General features: G+C 37.9%; 1 protein-coding gene across 2 annotated transcripts in view; it reads right to left on the reverse strand.

Moving 5' to 3' along the window:
• LY75 (lymphocyte antigen 75) overlaps positions 1 to 22,359 on the reverse strand; it is a 96,554-nt gene that overhangs the window by 33,782 nt on the left and 40,413 nt on the right. For both annotated transcript variants that reach the window (XM_023217376.3, XM_023217375.2), the window contains 11 exons: positions 19,027 to 19,095; positions 16,559 to 16,673; positions 13,086 to 13,121; positions 12,542 to 12,717; positions 11,813 to 11,880; positions 11,456 to 11,535; positions 10,416 to 10,555; positions 8,293 to 8,398; positions 7,910 to 8,070; positions 5,612 to 5,741; positions 3,984 to 4,210 (listed from right to left, as the gene is read on the reverse strand). In XM_023217376.3, coding sequence (XP_023073144.2) covers positions 3,984 to 4,210; positions 5,612 to 5,741; positions 7,910 to 8,070; positions 8,293 to 8,398; positions 10,416 to 10,555; positions 11,456 to 11,535; positions 11,813 to 11,880; positions 12,542 to 12,717; positions 13,086 to 13,121; positions 16,559 to 16,673; positions 19,027 to 19,095 — 1,308 coding nt within the window. The remainder of the gene's footprint in view (positions 1 to 3,983; positions 4,211 to 5,611; positions 5,742 to 7,909; positions 8,071 to 8,292; positions 8,399 to 10,415; positions 10,556 to 11,455; positions 11,536 to 11,812; positions 11,881 to 12,541; positions 12,718 to 13,085; positions 13,122 to 16,558; positions 16,674 to 19,026; positions 19,096 to 22,359) is intronic.

Below are 22,359 nucleotides of genomic sequence, written 5' to 3' on the forward strand. Positions count from 1 at the left end.
AAACATCTTTTCAGTAATTCTTGATCTTAATTGATCTTAATTTAACTCTGGCTAGAATGCTCACACATTGTTGGTGGGATTACAAATTAGTTCAGCCCCATGGAAAGTAGTTTGGAGATTTCCCAAAGAACAAAAATAGAATTACCATTCAACCCAGCAATCCCATTGCTGGGTATACACCCAAAGGAAAATAAATCGTTCTGCCAAAAGACACTTGCGCTCAAATGTTTGTTATAGCACTATTCACAACAGCAAAGACGTGGAATCAATCTAGATGCCCATCAACAGTGGGTTGGATCAAGAAAATGTAGCACATATACATGATGGCATACTGTGCAGCCATAAAAAAGAACAAAATCATGTCCTTTACAGCAACATGGATGTAGCTGGAGGACATTATCCTAAGTGAATTAATGCAGGAACAGAAAACCAAATACCACATGTTCTCACTTATATAAGTGGGAGCTAAATATTGGGTACACATGGACGTAAAGATGGGAATGATAGTGTCTGGGGACTCTAAAAGTGGGGAGGGAATGGAGCAAGGGTTGAAAAACTACCTATTGGGTACTGTGTTCACTATTTGGGTGACAGGTTCAACTGAAGCCCAAGCCTCGGCATCCCACGCTGTATGTATTGTAACAAACCTGCACATGTACCCCCTGAATCTTAAATAAATACATAAATCTGGCTTTTCCAAGGGAATAATCTCCTTTCAGCACCCACAGGAAGGCTATTTGATATTCTATTCTTAGATACCACAGGGGCTGTGAGAAAGGAGTAGTGGATATTTTTATCTCCTTTTATTTCCTTTGAAGATTACTCCCTTTGTATCACTGCAAACTCCCCATGACATTCACTGAGGACTTGGTCGCCCTGCCCCTCCCTGACATTCAGATGGACATCCTAAGATGTCCCAGTTCTTGCTCTCCTCCCGGCCCTACCATTAACTTGGGATGCTTGTGTTCATGTTTCCAAGCCTTCTTGACTTCCTTTAATTCTATGTATTTTTACTTCTTCAAGCTGGGTACTTGAGTGACCCACTGCATGGCCACACTCTGCACTTTACATAACCCAGAGCTGCCTCCCCTCAGATACTGTAAAGGCCAACATCATTTCCTGCATGAATTTATAGAAAAATAACTGCTCTCCCTCTCTCCAGCTGCTTGCATCCTCCTCAGCCTTCCACACAGTGTCTTCTACTTAAATAAAGTAGAATAAATTCCACTTAAATAAAGTCTTATATTGTTACTACTCTGTTTAAAATCTTTCAGTATCTTATCATTGCTTTCAATGTAAAGTATTTATTAACATCCTGTAATTTTCAAAGAATTAAGGCAGCTATTAGGATATATAGTTAAACAGCTACACAGATTATGTTAAAATTAAGGGTGAAAGGGAAAAGAGAACCATAGGTAAAGGTTGAAAATAGGATAAGAAGTAAAACCCAAATCATTACATTGGGGGGAGTTACAAAATAGTCTGACTCCAGCTATCTAAAAAATAAATAGGTACACATAGAAAAATAACCTGACAGATCCATACCAAAATATTGAATCATGTTTATTTTTAGGTACTGGGATTACAGGTGACTTTAATTTTGTTATTTTAATTTACTGACAAATTTTCTACATTGCAATATTGTTTTTGTCTCAAAAGATTTGGGGTGACTGAAACTAGGAAATGTAATCACTCATTGCTTCCTCACAACAGACACAATGACGCATTTCACAGAATTTCCAACACTGAAGATAAAGCAAGTAAATGCAATGCTATGAAACAGTTGAGACTGTGAGGACTGGGTAAGCAGCTTCCCAATCTCCTGGCTTGATCTGGGTTAATTTAATTAAATTAATTAATTAATTTATTTATTTATTTAGAGATGGAGTCTCACTCTGTCGCCCAGGCTGGAATGCAATGGTGCAATCTTGGCTCACTGCAACCTCCACCTCCCAGGTTCAAGTGATTCTCCTGCCTCAGCCTTCCGAGTAGCTGGGATTACAGGTGCCTGCCATAATACCCAGCTAATTTTTGTATTTTTAGTAGAGACAGGGATTCACTATGTTGGCCAGGCTGGTCACAAACTCCTGACCTCAAGTGATCCACCCGCTTTGGCCTCCCAAAGTGCTGGGATTACAGCCGTGAGTCACCATGCCCGGCCGAACTGGGTTAACTTTAGAATACCCCGTGACTCAGAGAGACTATTCTTTAAGCTATTCCTAAACACTACTTTTAATTGAGCTTCTGATAACAATTCTTGTTTTTCCATCCATTCTTCAATTCAATTCTGAGTCTTCAATCACATTTTTTTTCCATGCAGCCCTAGATATACAGCCCTGGTATACTTTGGGATATACCATGGCTGAGAAAAGAGGTGGCCTATAATGCCAATAGGAATACTACAGCTTTATTTAAAAATCCCTGATTTAATTACAGCCAAAACTTCAGCTGTGTAACAATTCCAGTTTGTGCTACATGTGCAGAGGTTAGTGATGGGAATTAGTAGGAGACTAGCATCTTTTTTTTTTTTTTTTTTTTTTTGAGAGAGAGTCTTGCTCTGTAGCCCAGGCTGCAGTGCAGTGGCATGATCTTGGCTTACTGCAACTTTTGCCTCCTAGGTCCCGGTTCAAGTAATTCTCCTGCCTCTAGACTAGCATTCTTTGTTGGGCTATGAAGTGAATGAGAAGCACCTGAGACGTCTATCTAGGATCAGCACTTAAGATGGAGGAAAACATTATTCAACTTCCTTTTCAGAGTTGCTTAATTTTACTTTGCTGATTTTTTTCTTCTTAGAGACTGGGGTCTTGCTATGTAGTGCAGGCTGGATTTGAACTCCTGGGCTCAAGTGATCCTCTTGCATCCAGAGTAACTGGGACTACAGGTGTGCACCACGGTGCCCAGCAGTGCTGCTGATGTTGAAAGAGATGGAAGCTGGGTGTGGTGTTTCACGCCTCTAATCCCGACACTTTGGGAGGCTGGGGCAGGCGGATCACTTGAAGTAAAGAGTTCAAGACCAGCCTTGCCAACATGGTGAAACCCCATCTCTACTAAAAATACAAAAATTAGCTGGGCATGTTGGTGCATGCCTGTAATCCCAGCTACTGAGGAGGCTGAAGCATGAGAATCGCTTGAACCTTGGAGGCGGAGGTTGCAGTGAGCTGAGATTGTACTACTGCACTCCAGTCTGGGTGACAGAACAAGAACCTGTCTCCAAAAAAAAAAAAAAAAAAAAAAAAAAAAAAAGATAAAGAAAAAGAAAAAAAGAGAAAGGGATGGAAAGGACTCTTTAAAACTATCCATAGTGCTTCCACACACCCAACCACATCTGATTTTTAAATTCTTCTCTTATCTTTTCGTTGGCTGAAGAGATATGGGCAGCTTCAGATTCTAGCTCAGTCTTTGATTAGAATAAAAAAAAAGAAACGCTCAGATATATATATATATATATATATCTCCATTAGAACCGTTTCCTCATTTAAACAATGAAGTACTAGATCTTTCAATAGTGGAAAGATAATTGTCTCTAAAAACCCATATTGCTGCTAGGTGCCATGGCTCATGCTGGTAATCCCAGCACTTTGGGAGGCCGAGGTGGGCAGACTGCTTGAGTCTAGGCCTTTGAGACCAGCTTGGGCAATACGGCAAAACCCTGTCTTTACAAAAAATACAAAAATTATCCAGGTATGGTGGTGTGTACCTGCAGTCCCAGCTACTCAGGAGGCTGAGGTGGGAGGATCGCTTGAGCCTGGGATGTCAAGGCTGTAGTGAAGTGTGATGGCACCATTGTACTCCAGCCTGGGCGACAGTGTGAGTGAGCCCTTGTCTCAAAACAAAATAAAAAAACCCTGACATATTCCATGAAATTTACTGGAGTAAGATTTTCAGGTCTCCTGTTTGTTTTAGTCTGCTATGAGAGATGCTATGCACAATAAAAAATGTCGCTTTCCATCTCCCAGTCCTGGCAGCTGGGACTGAAAACTTACATCTTGACTAAAGAGTCCGATCCATAAGGAAGAGTTGTGAAGGAGCGCCTGCACGCTGAGGAACGCCTGTTGGTACGGGTCCGTGATGCTCACCAGCTGCATACTGTTTTTCAGACATTCCTTTCGAGCGCCGTGCCAAGTCAGAGTCTTTGGGATTATTTTGTATAGATTATTTAGATATTTTACAGTTTCTGAAGCATTCTGCAAGGTCTGTCTGCCTTTAACTTCTGCATGTAAAAGAAAACAACAACAACAAACCCTTCCCCACACTCTGCAAGTTATGGGACATTTTTTTCACATTTTCCCCCATAAGAATCTACTTTAGAAATTATTTACCTATTTATTTTATATTTTGGGTGAGAGAATTAGGTATGTCTTGCTGTATATCTTAAGTAAAATGTGTGAGCTGCAACGTTTATTTTCTAAAATCAGAACAAAATTCTTTTTATTTTTTTTTTTTGAGACGGAGTCTCGCTCTGTCGCCCAGGCTGGAGTGCAGTGGCCGGATCTCAGCTCGCTGCAAGCTCCACCTCCCGGGTTTACGCCATTCAGAACAAAATTCTGTTTCGTTTGTCTGATTTACAAAAGAGAAAATCTGCAAATAAATGTAACCTGCATTATCATGTCGTGTTGGTGCTAAATACCTCTTTTGTTTGAACTGCTTCAACAAGGAAGTAAATGTATTAAGTATCCCCTTACAAAGTTTTCACCTGGGAGAGCTAGCATGGAGAAATGTAAGAAATCATCCGCAAGAGGAGGTATTTGAATTATTGCTTTACAGTAGTACTTTGCTAATAAAGGAGTTAGTTAAAAACATGGAAAAAATGGGTAAAGATTAATTTAGCAAAAAAAAATTCCGCCAAAGCACATGAAATATCTACTTACAGTTCTCATTACATGACAAAATTTTTTCTTGATCATTTCTTAAAAACACATTGTGATCAACGAAAAATAATGTAATACTTTTTTAAAAATATATTTTTCAAAATATGGATGATTTCTACTTTTAAGTATGCATTCTACTTTTATTTGGATTATGGAAAGGCACAGTGATCTTTTTATAATGTTTCAAATCCCCACTTGTTTATTTTTTAATACTAAATTTAACAGTGACTACTACTAGTGGGCTTAAAGCTCAATACTGCACTCAGTTAAAAATATGAAGTTTTTTCTTTTCCTTTTCCCATAATAAAATGTAAAATCTGAAAAATGCCAGAGTAGAAAAAAGAACAAAATTCAATTACTATCATGGGATAACTCCTATTAACAAATTCCATCAGATACAATTAATTAATTAATTATAGCAATGATCCTTTAAAAAAATCATATTCCATTTGATAAACTCTGACTCACTAAGCCAATATGGATTTAGCCATGCTGAAATTTTAAGCCATATGATTATAAATTAATACAAATTCATTTATAGTATTAAAAAAGTTTTTCAGCTTTTATTTTAGATACAGGGGGTACATGCGTAGGATTGTTACATGTTGTATTAGACCCAGGTGGTAAGCACAGTACCCAATAGGTAATTTTTCAACCCATGTTCCTCTCCCTCCCTATATAGTAAGTGACTGTATATATCTAATAGCATAAAGTACCATAGTTATCTAGATAATGATTGTTACCTGAATATTTCTGACAGAGAGACACAAAGTGGCGTTCACTGCAGGATGTAAAATTCCACGTCCCAATAAACGGTGATTTTTGGAGGTTGAGAATTAGGGCACAGTGGTAGTGAGACTCTTCCTCAAAAATCTAAACAAAAAGGTAAATACATAGATGGAATCAGGTAACAATGGTCTAGAGATCCTAGCAAGAAAAGTTTAGATTCTAGATTGAATTTGTCCCCCTATAAAAGAATTCCATGAAGGACCTGACCATGACATTTCTTAGAAAATCTTAATAAACTTTCAAAGCATGGATAAAGGGTAATTAACTTTATAAAAAACAAAATAGTGGCAATCTTGATAAACATATTTTTAAAACAGATAAACTGTTAGAAATAAGACGAAACACCTCCAGTCACATTTAACACTCGACTACAGTGTAAGTAAGCAAAACATAATGGTTCAACTTATTAGATTTTTACAAACTTTTTGTAACAATAAGCTGCGTACCACATAACAGAATATACCTTTGAAAAGACTAAAAGGCAGAAATGAAATCGACAGGCGGACAGCCGGGGCGGCACCCTGAGCCTGGTTAAAGATCGACCCCTGACCTAACCGGTTATGTTATCTATAAATTCCAGATGTTGTATGGACAAGCGTTGTGAAAGTCCCTGTCCTGTTCTGTTCTGTTCTGATTACCGGTGCTTGCAGCCCCTAGTCACGTACCCCCTGCTTGCTCAATCGAAACCACCCCTCTCCCACCCATGGTTAAGCAAGCAGTTTGTCTAAAAAACAAAAACCCCTAGACGTTTGTGGTTTACAAAAGGGCGGGAGCCAATCAGAAACTGCCGAATGTTCAAACTTCAAAATGTCAACCAATCCCAATCTTGTAACTGCAAAAATGCCCTAATCTTCTGTAACCTGTTTGTGCCTTACTATAAAAAGTAGACTTGAGCTGTGCTCGAGACTTCTCTCTTGCCCTCCTGACTACGCCTGTACGGAGAGAGGTCCGGGTTCGAACCTGCAATAAAGTGATCCCGGCCGCTTGGCTTTGACTTCGGTTTCTGGTGGTCGTCTTTGAGGGGGGTCTCGGAATTCAGGGCACAACACCTTAAAGCTTTGATTCTATACTAGTCACTATAAAAATCTCCATATATTAAAACAAAAGTATCTAGATTTCATTTTCTGATCGCAATCGATAATATTAGATATGAAAATTTATTCTAAGTATATTATCCCTATAATTTTCTGTGTGTTTCGAACATATTGCACTTCGAAAGATAAGAAAAGTAAGTTTATATCAGGAGATACAAACAAAAAAAAATGCTACTCAATAAATAGGAAACCAAAAATGAACGAAAATAATTATGGGAAAGAATAAAACAAGAAATGTCAAAAAAAGAGGTATGGGTAGAACTTTATGTGGAGCCAAATGTGTATTATTAAATGTATTCTCTTTTTTAAAAGGAAATATGAACTGAATTTCATATAGAAGATTGGAAAATGAACAAAAACAGAACCCCAAGAAAAATGGGGTAGAAAAAGGTAGAAATAGTATTCATAATACAGGTCAAGCAATAGGAGTAGAGGGTGGAAAAGAGAGTGAACAAAACCAATAACATGCATCTGTTTCTGTAAAAATGTAAATAATGCAAAGTAAAAATGCAAGCAAAGATAATGGAGATTTTTAAAGTACCATAAGCAACTTTACTTCAATACATTTGAAAATCTAAATTAAATAGACAACTTTCTTGAAAAATGCCAATTAGCAAAACTGTCATAAGGAAAAGTGGAAACACCAAAATGTACCAATGACTTTGAAGGAAATGGAAAATTAATAATGGCTATTTGTTTTTTGTTTGTTTGTTTGTTTTTACTATCTGTCAGGTACTATTGTTAAAACTTTAAATAAATTATCTTATATAATCCTTATGTCGACCTTATGAGGTAGTACAACAGTATTAGAGCTTGCAGATAAGAAATTGAGGCTTAAGAAAAGTTAAGTAAACTTCCAAAGGCATAGTAAATTAAATGGCTGAATCGGAATTCAAACCCAGGCAATCTGATTTCAGAGCCTGGGCCCTTCACTGTTGCACCAAATTCCTTTATCATTAGAGTATGATCTCTGCAAAGAACAATGTAGTGTATATTTCAAGATAGATAGAAGAGAAAGTTTTGAATGTTATCTTTACAGAGAAATGATAAATCTTTAAAGTGAGGAATATGGTAATTACCTTGATCAGATCATTTAAATGTATGAAAGACTCAAGTATTTCACAGAGGTATAAAGAGCACTGATTAAAAAAAACTTACATTTTCTGGTATTCTCAGTCTCCTACTAACCAATAACGGGTGAAAGTTACTGTATGTCAGCTCTCTGTTATCCGTCCATTTGTTTATCCTTTCATAGGCAGTCCAGCGCAAACCAATCCATAAAGTAGCTTCCATATCCGGAAGCAAGGATGTAATAAAGTCTGTTAGAAAGAGATTTTTAAAAAGCATTTGATTTATTCAAATTAAAGATATACTAAAAATGTCAATGAATATCTTTTGTTTATCCTATCAAGATAGTCTTTTATCTGTTCCATAAAAAAAGAAGTTTAATAAGAATTTTTGTGTGTTAATTCCTCATAGCCTCCTAAAACTAACCTTGCCCCAGATCAGAATAAAACATGTTTCTCAAATAATTCCAGTACCTTGTTCAATCTGGCTCAACACTGAAGGAAGGGTGCCACCATAGGAATGACAGGTATCGCTTGCTTGAGAAAATGTGAGAGACATGGGTTTGATCTTTAGAAAACACTGCAAACAAAGACATATGTGAAACATGAGATTCCAGACACAGGAAAGCTCACATAGGAAGTAAAATGCTTCATCTTTTAGAGGGCTGCTAACTTTCGGTCTGTGAGATATGGTAACTCGCAATGTAGTACCATAAGAATTGAAGTTTATGCTCTCATTAATTTTTTATTTTTTTAAGAGACAGAGTCTCTCTCTGTTACACAGGCCAGAGTGCAGTGGTGCAATCATAGCTCACTGTAACCTTGAGCTTCCTAGGCTCAAGCTACCTTCTCAATTGAAACAACCGAAGAGCGGTCTTCAAACTTTCATATATATATAAATATATATATCATATCTTATATATCAGATACATAAGATAGTACATATAATATTTTATATATAATATCTTTAAATATATATATTTAAAGACCTCTCATTTATTAAGTGCTTCCTATGTGTTAAGCAGTTTGCGTAGTATTATCTCATTTAACTCTCACAACGGAGAGAGAAACTGAGGCACAGGGACATTAAATAACTTGATCCATAAGTGAAATAGACACACGATAGTAAGGTCAGTATTTATACTCTGTTCCACCTGATTTCAAAATCTGTGTCCTTAATCATCATCTCCTTATATCAAGAAACACTGTTGAAAAATTCATCTTTGGCAGGATATATTAATTCAAATTTATATCAGCTATGCAAATTAACACAGTACAATTACCTTGAGGAATTAAAAAGATTGTCCTAATTTTAAAAAGTTAAAATGTACTCCTAACTTTACTACAGATCCTTCCAGCTGTCAGACACATCTCTTTTTTCCCTTTTTCACATTACGATTGCTTCGGTATAGAGTGGTATGTCCCAAATTGCGTTCCTTGAAACATCCTACAAAAAGTTTTTTTTTTTTGAGACGGAGTCTCGCTCTGTCACCCAGGCTGGAGTGCTGTGGCCGCATCTCAGCTCACTGCAAGCTCCGCCTCCCGGGTTTACGCTATTCTCCTGCCTCAGCCTCCCTGGTAGCTGGGACTACAGGCGCCGCCACGTCGCCCGGCTAGTTTTTTGTAGTTTTTAGTAGAGACGGGGTTTCACCGTGTTAGCCAGGATGGTCTCGATCTCCTGATCTCGTGATCCGCCCGTCTCGGCCTCTCAAAGTGCTGGGATTACAGGCTTGAGCCACCGCGCCCAGAAAACATTTTTTTCCAGCTTTCTTATAGACTGGAGTGGTCAATGAGCCAAGCTACCCAACGTGGACAACCTCATCGGGTAACTTCTAGAAAAGACCCTCGCGAGAACACCCAGAATTTAAGCTCAGAAGCCTTATATTAAGGATGGCAGAGCAAAATCACAAGAAGCCTGATTTTGAAGACTTCATGGTGTTTTCACACAAACCTGCTTATCTTCAAATGTCTTTAATGTGACAGAATAAATGTTTTAACATACTGTAGCAACCTCTTTTCAGCAGCCAAATGCATTTCCTAATAGATACGTATACCAACATGGATTATGCATCTCGAAGAGGCAGATACAGAATGCAGCATTTCTCTAACCTATTTAATCATGAAACCCCCATTTGGAGGCAAGAGCGATGATTAACATTTTGTAGCATATGTGTAGTCCCCAAAAAGTAGTTCGTGAAATGCCAGTCTAATTTGATTGGCAGATGCTGCTTGGATGCTCTCCTTGAGGGGAAAAAGAAAACACAAGCCAGAAATTAAGTCAGTTTCCTACAAGGCCATAGGGATAGTCCTGACTATTCAATGCCTCCCAATCCATCAACAGATCAACTTTAGCAATTTAAGTGTTGGTAGCAACAAAATAGAAATGCTGCACTTTAAAAGACCTGTAGGCATGACCAACTTGAGAATTAATTCTCGATACCATCCACGGTTTCTGGCAACACAGAGGGCCAGGTGGGATCCTGAAACATGTAGTCTATCTCAGTGATGTTGTCACTAATGGGTTGCCATTCTGCCATAGGCTATATAACCAGCATGGAAGCAATCATTGTTGCATAATGTAGCAATTCTCTTTTTACCTTATTCTGAAAAGCAATCCATTGCTCAGAACATTGCACTTTAGCTGCAGAATCTGGGCTGTATTTCTCTAATGAAGAAACATTATATTTTTCACAGATGAAGGGCAACTTGGTATTACAGTCTGTTGGTTTACTTAAGTCTGAGAAATGAAAAGCAAGGATTACTATGGTGAGAATTTTTCAGTCAGTACTTTTTTTTTTTTTTTTGAGACAAGAGTCTCGCTCTGTTGCCCAGGCTGGAGGGCAGTGATGTAATCTTGGCTCACTGCATCCTCTGCCTCCCAGGTTCAAGTGATTCTCGTACTTCAGCCTCCCAAGGAGCTGGGATTACAGGTGCATGCCACCACACCTGGATAGTTTTTGTATTTTCAGTAGAGACGGGGATTCACCATGTTGGCCAGGCTGGTCTTGAACTCCTTGCCTCAAGTGATTTGCCTGCCTCAGCCTCCCAAGGTGCTGGGATTACAGGCGTGAGCCACCACACCCGGCCAAGTCAGCACATTTTAAAAGTAACCCCAGTAGTAAAGAAAGGTTCTTGAAATCAATCTTTCCCAAATGCTTAAGATATATTCCCTTTCTTCTCTAGCCACTTCTCTCTTCTATGATTATTTTTATCTGTAGGTTACAGCATACCAATACTGTCTATGAAACAGCATGTATTTTGTGTGACTACCATACCATCCCAGCGTGAAGGCAGGAGGTAGGAAGTTGAAGGGGCAGTGTAATCAGGGGAACGGGACCTAAACTATATTTTAGAACTGCTGCCTGCTTATCTTTGAAAATTTGCTTAGACACTTGTCAATTAGGAAAGTGGTAAGTTTATTTCTAAATAACTGCTTTAGGATAAAGGAAGTTAAAATATTCACAGTGAAAAGTACCTTTATTTGCATTGGGGATTTGAGCTATTGTTGTTAATAATAAATCAGAATAAGATGAAGTGACCAAACATATAATCAAAAGGAAAACAAGATTAAGCTAGAAACTGAACCTGAAGTTCACATATTACAAAATCAGCATTAAAGGATTTGAATTAACTTTACCGATAAGCCAAGTCTTGGCAGACATGTACAAGCATTCGTCTCCAAATGTCACAGGAAAGCGGTGCCATGGATATCGTGAGCTAAAAGAAAATGACAGATTTGACAACTCGTAATGTAATTAGGTGTTTCATTTTTTTTCTTTTTACTGTAAGTTATTTTATTTCTAAATTCAATGTTAATACCATCATTCTATACCCCTTTTTTCTTGATGCTAACATGCAAAAGGGCTTGTTTCTCTAATTTAGGCAGTTTATGGATTAATGTTCAAACTACTTATAAATAGAAATCCATTTAGTAAAAGGAATTGCTTCTTTTAAGTGATAACTTTACAAAGGTAGAATCAACGATGTCACCTACTAGGTAAAATGATCATCTATTGGCTGCTCGCTAATTCTTATCCACCACTTCTGTTCATCACCAGATATCTGAAAAACAAGCCAAATATCCATGCTTATATGTGCTGAGCTTTCTTGAGGGTTTTGATTCAAATACCTTGTCTTACTGTAATCACTAACCACTATAATTTCTAGACATTCCTTACTTAGATTTCAAAATTATACAAACCAGGACCTTGTGCCAAAGAGTAGTTGAAAACTCTCTGTATATTTACAGATCCTATTGTGGGTACAGGAAACATAGTAGCTGTAATTATGGGCATATATTAATTAGATTAATACTTTAAGTGGGCATACAGTATCCTATTGCAATTAATTATAAATTTAAAAATACAGAAATTATTTTTCTTCCCAAAAGCTATTTTGCAAAGTTACTTATTAGTAGAAACAGAAACTCAAGTTAACTGTAAAGTTGACTTTTAGTAAAAAATGTGACAGGGAACTAGAATCATTTATATTATCTACTGATGTTTACCTTATAAAGTGACATTTATTATTAATCTTGTATATTTTAAAACATAAGCAATTCTACTTAATTTTTCTAACATGAAACAAATTTGGATGTTGTGAGGCAGATCTGACATTAGAGAAAAATTTAATGTTGTAGATTTTGGCAAAATTTTTGTAATATTTTTAAATGGAATAAATACAAAAATAAGAAACATATTTAAAATATATTCTTTTAAATTACATTTGCTATTTTGTTTTTGATGGCTTTTAGTCCCGCAAAAGATGTTAGAGTAGCAAGAAAGCTGTGATTGCTGGCACAGTACAGGACGGCTTCTTCATAGTTTAGGTGAAGATCAGCAACAAACCAATATTCACTTCCTTCAATTATAAGTGGAGGTCCATGAATTCCAGCACGCTCTAAAGAAGAAGAAGAAAGAGATTAGAGTTATGACTATGCAAAGCAAACTGTGTCCTTTAAGCATGAGTTAATGTTCAAAACTATAAATAGTAATCAGATTACTAGCCCTCTCTGGCTGGGGCAGTACTGACTACAAGGAACAAGAGATTCCTGAGCCAGTAACTCTTGCCATTCCCCTGCACTCACAGGGAAAGAAGAAACCACCCTCATCACCTCATCCCATACCAGTCACTCACCTTCCTTGCCTGGAGAAATTTTGTCTCACTTGAAGATGTACAGAGAAGAAGCTGGCACTTAAATAATTAACTAAATGCATTAGTGACAAGGGAAAAGCAGCTTTGGTTAAATTTCAGTTTTCTTAACTCACCTGGATTGTACCAGTCTGGTGTTTTTGGAGTACGGCCTGTATGAGGAAGAAAGCAAGTGGCATTAGTACTCAATGACAGATCAGGGTATACTATAAGTAAGGCCTTTAATGTAGCTCAAAAGGACTTGCAGTATTGTTGAGGCTTGTCCATTTCTGGCCAAGCCATTTCACGTTTTGATCACTTTAGTTGTATTTTGTGGGGCCGATGCTAAAGCTGCTTTAGGAGCAATCCAAAAGGCATATCTGTTAAATATTAATGAAGTATTTCTAGCAATCTTTTACCTTGTGTCACAGAGGTCACAAAAGAAGTACAGATGGATAAAACATAGCTAAGAATTAGAAAGTAAAAACAAGTAAATAATGATATTGTCTGTGTCACATAGAAGCATAAGAAATAGGAACCAAAATAATCATCATTGTAAAGGGAAGTTATTCAGGAACCATTTCTCCATCTAATGAAACAAATAACTATTCTATAAACTTAGGTTGATAGAGTTCATTGTCTTCCAAGATATCCTTGGAAACAACGTACAATGCTCCAATGTTGAACCTTTTGAGAAGATGAGACAAAACTGAGAGGAAAATAATAAAAGTCACTGAGGATTCTCAGATGGAAATGGAGGAAATATGGCATGCTACACAGAATTCCGGGTTGGAAGCTGGGCAGGTCAGTGTGCAAATGCCCTTATGCATTTTGCTGCTATGGTATTTCGGATGAGTTGCTTAACTCTCTCTGAGCCTTGATTTTCTCCTCCATGAAAACTAGATGGCTGCCTGACTCACAGAGAGTGCAGGTCACATGTGACGCCCTGGAGGAAGCGGCCAGCACAGGGCCAGGCACAGAGCAGTTCCCCGTGGGAGCCTATTTGCTTTCTTCCCCCTTTTCATTCTGGCCACAGATCACATTGGCTTCAAGTCAAAGACATCATTTGCTTAATCTTAGAAATTACAGAGTAAAATAGCTAGTCTTAATTTTGGTGTGGCATGTGAGCTTCAGGCAGGCATCAGAAGACCCGACTCAGAGGACTGCCTGCATAGCCAGCATCTTTAGTCTCTCTCTCTGAGCCAATTCTATTCGTATTGGATAATTTCCAGCAATAACATTGCAAGTCAGCTCAAAATGTACATAGTTTCTTGTCTGTAATCTTGTCAAAGGCTTCTGATTATTTGTGTGTGGGGGAGGCAAAGCTATGTCTAACCTTTAAATACCTTTAAATTGTGAGAAAAGTAGGATGCAAGGTGTTTTTTATACAAGATTACAACATGTATGTGTGTATAAGGCATCAAGAAATACAATAAAAATAGCTATGTTTGGGTAATGGCATCATAGGTAATATTCCTAAAAACACTTCTATGAGCCTTATTTTTCACATAGTTTTCTCAATTAAAAAAAGAATATTTAAAAAGTACAAATATCCACTATGGTTGACGTTACTTCAAATTTACAGGTTGTCAAAATATCTCTTTTAGGGAAGACAGGATTCATTAGAACCAAGTAATAAAAAGGCAAGAGTCAGAGAAGAGGCATGGTGATTTAGGATACATAAGAGGAAAACTTCTTTGAGAAAACCAGAAAATACAGATGAATACAAGTTGAGAAAACTTAGGCTGCTCTAATAACCAAGAAAATATCCAACCAGCTGAATGCATCACATCATAACTTAGAAAGTTAGGTACAGTATAGTCAAAAAAGGGTGAACATAACATTTAAACCCTGGAGCAAGCAATCACTGATTGCTTCAAGTGATTGAGACAGACTGAGAACAGGAGTTTAGTATTTTATTTTCTTTCTGCATGGGGATCATAGAGGTGGAATTCTTTAGGTTTGTTTGATTAATTGATTTATATTTGCTAAGTGGGTTAATTCCTTTCTCTCTTGTTAAAAGTATATGTTAAAAAATATATATATACTCCTCCACATGCCTTCATACTATTTCCTGTGGTGACTAATTTGCCATTTCTAAGGTTGCCCTTGTTTAAACTCTGGGGTCTGCTCCGCTGCTCAAACAGGAGGTGGGGGTAGCAGCTCCCATCGAGGGCACCTTGGTTGGAACAATGACACTGTCTGCGGAATGCTAACAAATGCCAGAGAGTAATGGGAGGCGCACATTAACACTTCAAAACAGAGACATCGTCCGAATTAATTATGTACAAGTTACTTTTCCACTTGTTTAAAGGATATCCAAACTGGTTTTCCTTTGTCCCTTTTTCGGGTTTAATAAAGTAATCAAGAAAAACTCAGGCATAATTTATCCTTTAGAAAAACCCTCAACACAACTCTCTCTCTCTCTCTCTCTTACAAATGGTTTGACAGTTTGCCTTTGTGAAAGAGATTCGCTACTACCTAATGTCACATCTGAAGCTCTTTTAACTATTTTAGGGAAAACAGTCTTCTAATAGTCAGTTCCATGATGTGAACTTTGGGTTCTTTGAGAACTGGTAGGAGGATATACCTTTAGTTTCAATGATCTGTTTACATTCAGTTCAGAGATTTATTTTAAAACCTTCTATGGGTTTTCTGCTAATTAATTTAATACAGCCAATGTCTGCTTAAAAATAATGTGAGGCTGGGTGCTGTGGCTCATGCCTGTAATCCTACCTAGCACTTTGGGAGGCTGAGGCAGGCCAATCACTTGAGGTCAGGAGTTCGAGACCAGCCTGGCCAACATGATGAAACCCTGACTCTACTAAAGATACAAAAATTGGCTAGGTGTGGTCGTGGGTGACTGTAGTCCCAGCTACGCCGGAGGCTGAGGCAGGAGAATCACTTGAACCTGGGAGGCAGAGGCTGCAGTGAGCCAAGATCGCACCACTGCACTCCAGCCTGGTAGACAGAGTGAGACTCTGTCTTAAAAATAATAATAATAATAATTTGAGAATTAAAATCTTCTTGACATTTTTCTTAATATTTCATATTTTCCTGGAAAAAGTGAAGTAAAATGGTATCTACATTTCTCCCCACTCTCCTGTTACCAAAGGCTATATACTATCAATCTAACTGGCTTCTCAAATTTGAATTTATATAAAGTATTAGCAGTTTTGTAGTTCATTGAAAATTGCTTCTAAATTTTACAGGGACCTGCCACATTTTTATTTCTTGACTTCTGCCTTTATTGTTCCCAAGATTATCTTTATTTTTTCATTTTGCATCAAAATAAAAATTAAAATGATTCTACATTTCTCCTTTTGCTTAAAATAATATTTCATCCAAAATCTAATCTCCCTAAATGAACCTTACATTTTATCTTCTATGCAAATTTTTGCATGATCAAGAGTAAGATGTCACCAAACTTCAATAAGCTAGCCTTCTATTAGAAGCCAGAGTCAGGCAGGGGGTGCTCCACATATCAATTGCATCATCATAGGCTTTTAGACCTTAGAATTATAGATCACAATGCTCCCCTAGGTACTTTGAACTGAGCATTCACAATGTTAACATGAGAAGGTTGTGAAAGGGAACAATTACCACTTACCTTTTGGAATTTGGCACACCCATTCAAGTTTTGTATCACAAGCAAAAGGCCTCAAATAAATAAATTCTCTGTCATCATAGAAATGCCAGCCTCTTCGCCATGGCCTATGAAATACCTAAAAGAGGAAAAGTATTGCAGAACATTTTGAAGTTGATACATCCCTTATGGAACACTAAACTGTAAGCCCTATGATTTTGATCTGTATTTTAGCTCTAGCACCTAGATACTTGTTCAATAAATGAACACATGAATTAATGGAATATTTAAACAGTAATACCCTGAGCAAGAGCCTTCAAAGGGGCTAATAAGGGAAATATGTTGTAAGGTCATGTTTATGTCCAAAATGCAAATTTTCTCCCCCACGCCTGACAATTTTTGTTAGGATATTTATTTCAGAGGTATCCAAGCACCAAGCTGTGATCAAATGAGATCAGAAAGTGACATAAAAGTCCAGCCTCAGCGGCTCAGGCTCCTTCTCTGGTGTTACCATGCCATTTCTAGGATTTTGCCCTTCTCCAGGATGGCTCACTACAAATCCAGTTAGCAAGTAGGAGAAAAAGGATAGGGGAAGGCATTACTCGCGAGAGCATCCATCACTTCTTGGACTATTTTCTCTCAAGACCAAGTTTGTGGGGGTTCTGTGGCAGGTGAGGTAAGATTTTCTTACAGAACATTGCCCTGGTTGGGCTTGTTCCTGATGCAGGATGCATTAGTATCTCTTTATTTATTTGGTAGATTTTCAAATCTCTCCATACTTGGCAACTCTATTTCCCTAGAACACAGTTTATTGTACCAGTGTTCTCAACACTCCTAAAAATTCCATAAGCTTCTCTGAAGTTCTCACCTTTTCTTATGTTAAATTGGGAATCTATAAAAATGGCATGTACTACACAGTTTATTACTAAAAGAGTTACTTTGAAAATCGTGCTTTCCTGTGGCTTTAAGTTTCTTATTCTTATTTGTTATCCTGTTCTTATTGGCCTCAGCCTTCCTGTAACATTTCTGGTCAGCCACCTTGTTCAATCTCTTTCTTGGACTACAAATCAAAGATATTACCTGATGTCTCCTCCATCTTCATCTTTTTTCACTCTATATGTTGGCAGTTCCTCCAAATTCACTTCTTGGCCCCCCTTTTTTTTAAATATACATTTTCCTTTCAACTTAGGACTCTTGATCTCAACTTACCATAGCAAACATCTAATAGCTAGCTTGGATTCAAAATATCTAAACTAAAACATACAATTTTCTCCATAAATCAGTACCCTTTCTATTTCTATAAATGCCTAGTCATATAGCATAGTGGTTAAGAGTACCAGACCCAGACACACTTGGGTGTAAATCTCAGTTCTTTCAGTTTAAATTTACTCCATGTAAGCTGAAGTAAATTACTCACAGTTCGAATTTCCATGTGAGATGAATATAGTAACAGTGCCTACCTCACAAGATTGCTTATGTGCTGTGTGACATATGTGACATGCCTAGTCCAGTGGCTGGCTGATAAAGGAATTAATCAGATCAGTGTTAACTGCTGCCATCATCATCATCACAACCACCATAGACTATCACCATCACCATCATTATTATTGTCCCATAATATTCTTGTTCTTGCATAAAACATAGTCCTTACTCAATGGTGTCGTAATTGCTTGTTTACTTGTCTTTATTTTCGACTAGACTTTAGTTTTGTGAAGAAAACGGCTATGCCTTGTACCTTGTCACTGTTCTATCCCCCAGTGCCTCACTGACCCCTTAGACTGTTTATGAAATGGATTCATGAATGCATTCTGCAAAGGAAGATCCCTAACTGGTCTTTTATGCCTTCCAATCTTACCTGTTGCATTTTGTCATCTGTCTCAAGATGAATCTTCCTCATACCCTCCTTAGTTCATGTGACTCTCCCTACTCAGAAACTTTAAAAAATGCCCCGTTGCCTATCTAGAAGTATAGAAATTCCTTAACATGGCATCAATCTGATTTCCTAATACTGTTATCAAGGACAGCACCAATGAAAACTTCTTGATCTGTATTCTGTTCTCCTCACTGCCCTCTTCCTTCCACTCCCACCTTGTTTTATGCCACTTTCTCATACCATCCCCTCATAAGAAAGCCTTACCCTATCCCATCTGTAGAAACTCTATCCATCCTTAAAGTCCCAGTTCAAATCCTACCTCTTTCTGGAAATGGCCATGGGACTCACTTCCTCCTCTGAATTTCATTAGTCTTCCTCAGCCCACTCATTAGGAGCTTATTACTGCATGGTAATGAGGGAGGTTTTTTTGAATATGAATTTTATCCTCTCAAATGAAGTGTAAGTTAGGCTGCTGAGGGCCAGGCCATGGGTGTGCTTATCTCCAACCACATCTAACATCATGCTCCACACACAAAGACACTCCATGGATCTATTACTTGATTGCATATGATGATGGATTTATGTTTTAAATATGCAGATTTTCCAGCACTGTACTGACCTTGACAGCAGCACAGTCTCTGATGTCATAATCCTGCTGAAACTCATTTGGCATGATAATAGTAGACACCTGAAAAGACAAGAGAGGCTTGAGAATTTAAGACTGATGTACAAATATTTGCAATTTAGATGTAATGTAGGCAGCCTTAATCACTCAAGTGTGTTCATATGCCACAGAAAGAAAACTTTTTCATCTCTTTTTTATATCATGATGCTGAATCATGAGAGGACTTAGCAAACGGCATAATGTCATAAGTTTCCAAACAAAGGAAGCCACAGTTTCAGAAGTTGAGGTTAATGGTGTATTAAGTTCGCCATTGGAGTCATAGAGAATCAAGCTTGCAAAATGCTTTTCTCATTTTTTTTGCACGTGTTGAAATGCTTGTTATTTGACTAACTAATCTCAGGTATGCTCCAATTTAAAAATAAATTCAAGGAGTTTTACATTTAGAAAGAATAAAAAACGAGGTGACACAATCGTAATTTGGAGTAAATACTGAATATCTGAGAATAATTTTGCTCCTATAACTATTACATTAATATCTCCTTAGGATAATATAAACGTGGAATAATAGCAAGGATTTTTTAGAGGTTTCTTCAAACAAATAATTTCCTCCAATAAGGATACTTTTGGTCAGGCACAGTGGCTCATGCCAGTAATCCCAGCACTCTGGGAGGCCAAGATTGGCAGATGGCTTGAGCCCAGGAGTTCCAGACCAGCCTGGGCAACATGGTGAAACCCCATCTCTACCAAAAATACAAAAATCAGCTGGATGTGGTGGCATGTGCCTGTGGTCCCAGCTACCTGAGAGGCTGAGACATGAGGATCAATTGAACCCAGGAGCTTGAGGCTGCAGTGAGTCATAAGGGCACCACTGCACTCTAGCCTGGGTGACACAGCGAGACTCTCATCCCCACCTAGTCCCCTAGAAAAAGATATTTTATTTTTTGTGTTACTCTTCCATATTTAGATAATAAAAAGAATAGCTTCTCACTATAAAAATGAAAATAAAACAGCATAAAGAGAAAGCTTTGAAAACAATCACTTGTGGCCAGGTGTGGTGGCTCACACCTGTAATCCCAGCACTTTGGGAGGCTGAGATGGGTAGACTGCCTGAGTTCAGGAGTTTGAGACCAGCCTGGGCAAAATGGTGAAACCCCATCTCTACAAAAAAATACAAGAATTAGCTGGGCATGGTTGAGCACTGTAGCTCACGCCTGTAATCCCAGAACTTTGGGGGACAGAGGCGGGTGGATCACGGGGTCAGGAGTTAGAGACCAGCCTGGCCAATACGGTGAATCCCCGTCTCTACTAAAAAATACAAAAATTAGCTGGGCATGGTGGTACACGCCTGTAGTCCCAGCTACTCGGGAAGCTGAGGCAGGAGAATGGCGTGAACCCGGGAGGCAGAGCTTACAGTGAGCCGAGATCACACCACCGCCCTCTAGCCTGGGCAACAGAGCGAGACTCCTCTCAAAAAAAAAAAAAATTAGCTGGGTGTGATGGTGGGCGCCTGTGGTTTCAGCTACTGGGGAGGCTGAGATGGGAAGATTGCCTGAGCCTGGGAGGTGAATGTTGTAGTGAGTTGAGATCACACCACTGCACTTCACCCTGAGTGACAGAGTGAGACCCCATTTCAAAAAGAAAAAAATCACTCATACTACCCAAAGATGACTACTATATTTATAGCTTTATTATTTTTTGACTATATATAGAGAGACTATACATATGAGTTTTTAAAAATAAAAAGAAGACTTGTAACTTGTCTTTTCCCTTACTGCCTGTATGTGACTCTATTTTCATTTGACACATAATTTTAATGGTTGTATGATATGTGAATGTATTTATTTTATTTTTTACATTGGCAGATACAAGTATATGCATTTATCATACACAACATGATGTTTTGAAGTATATATACATTGTGGACTGACTAAATTTAGCTAATTAACAAATGCATTATTTCACATAGTTACCATTTTTGTGGTGAGAACACTTAACATCTACTTTTAGCATTTTTCAAGAATATAACATATTATTAACTATAACCAACTTGTTGTACAACAGATCTCTTGAACTTATCCTTCCTATCTAAATGAAATTTTGTATCCTTTGACCAACATCTCCCCAGTCCCCCACCTCATCTGCCCCAGCTCTTGGAAACCACCATTCTACTCTCTAGCTCCATGAGATCCATTTTTTTTTTTTTTTTTTTATTCCACATCTCAGTGACATCACATGGCATTTGTCTTTCTGTGCCTGGCTTTTTTCACTTAACATAATGTCCTCCAGGGTCATCCATGCTGTCACAAATGGCAGGATTTCCTTCCCTTTTATGGCTGAGTAGTACTCCATTGTGTACATGTACCACACTTGCTTCATCCATTCATCTGTTGATGGACACTTAGGTTGATTTCATATCTTGGCTACTGTGAATAGTGCTGCAGTCACCCTGTGAGTCTCTTAAACATTCTGATTTCATGTCCTTTGAATATATACCCAGTAGTGGGATTGCTGGATCATGTGGTTAGTTCTATTTTAAATTTTTTGAGGAATCTTCATACTGTTTGCAATAATGTTTGTACTAATTTACATTCCCACCAACAGTGTGCAAAAGTTCCCTCTTCTCTACATCCTCACCAACATGTATCTTTTGTCTTTTTTATAGCAATCATTCTGACAAGTGGGAGGTGATAACTTACTATGGTTTTAATTTGCATTTCCCTGATAATTAGTGATGTTGAACATTTTTTCATATGACTGTTGGCCATCTGTATGTCTTCTTTTGAGAAATGTCTATTCAGTCATTTGGCCATTTTTAAATCAGGTTGTTTTCTTGCTATTGATTTGTTTGAGTTCCTTATCTACAGTCATGCACTGCATAATGGCCTTTCAGTCAACCACAGATGGCCTACATGTATGTTCCTGCCTCCATATGCTTGTGTAGATAGTCTTCCTTGGAAGGTCTATCCTTCCTCCTCTAGGCCAATCTGAATACTGGCATTCAGATCATGGCTAGAAAGAAATGTTAGCCATCCCTTGAAGATGTGTTCCCACAAGATTATATTTTTACTGTACCTTTTCTATGTTATCATTGTGTTACAAATCCCTACAGGATTCAGTACAGTAACATGTTCTACAGGTTTGTAGCCTAGGAGCAATACAGAGCCTAGATGTGTAGCCTATATGTGTAGTAGGCTATACCATCTAGGTTTGTTTAAATATGTTCTATGTTGTTTGCACAAAACCGCTACCTAACAATGCATTTCCCAGAATGTATCCCATTGTTAAGTGATGCATGACTATATTTTGGATATTAATCTTTTATGATAC

This window comes from Piliocolobus tephrosceles, chromosome 11 (genome assembly GCF_002776525.5).
Source record: "Piliocolobus tephrosceles isolate RC106 chromosome 11, ASM277652v3, whole genome shotgun sequence".
NCBI lineage: Eukaryota > Metazoa > Chordata > Mammalia > Primates > Cercopithecidae > Piliocolobus > Piliocolobus tephrosceles.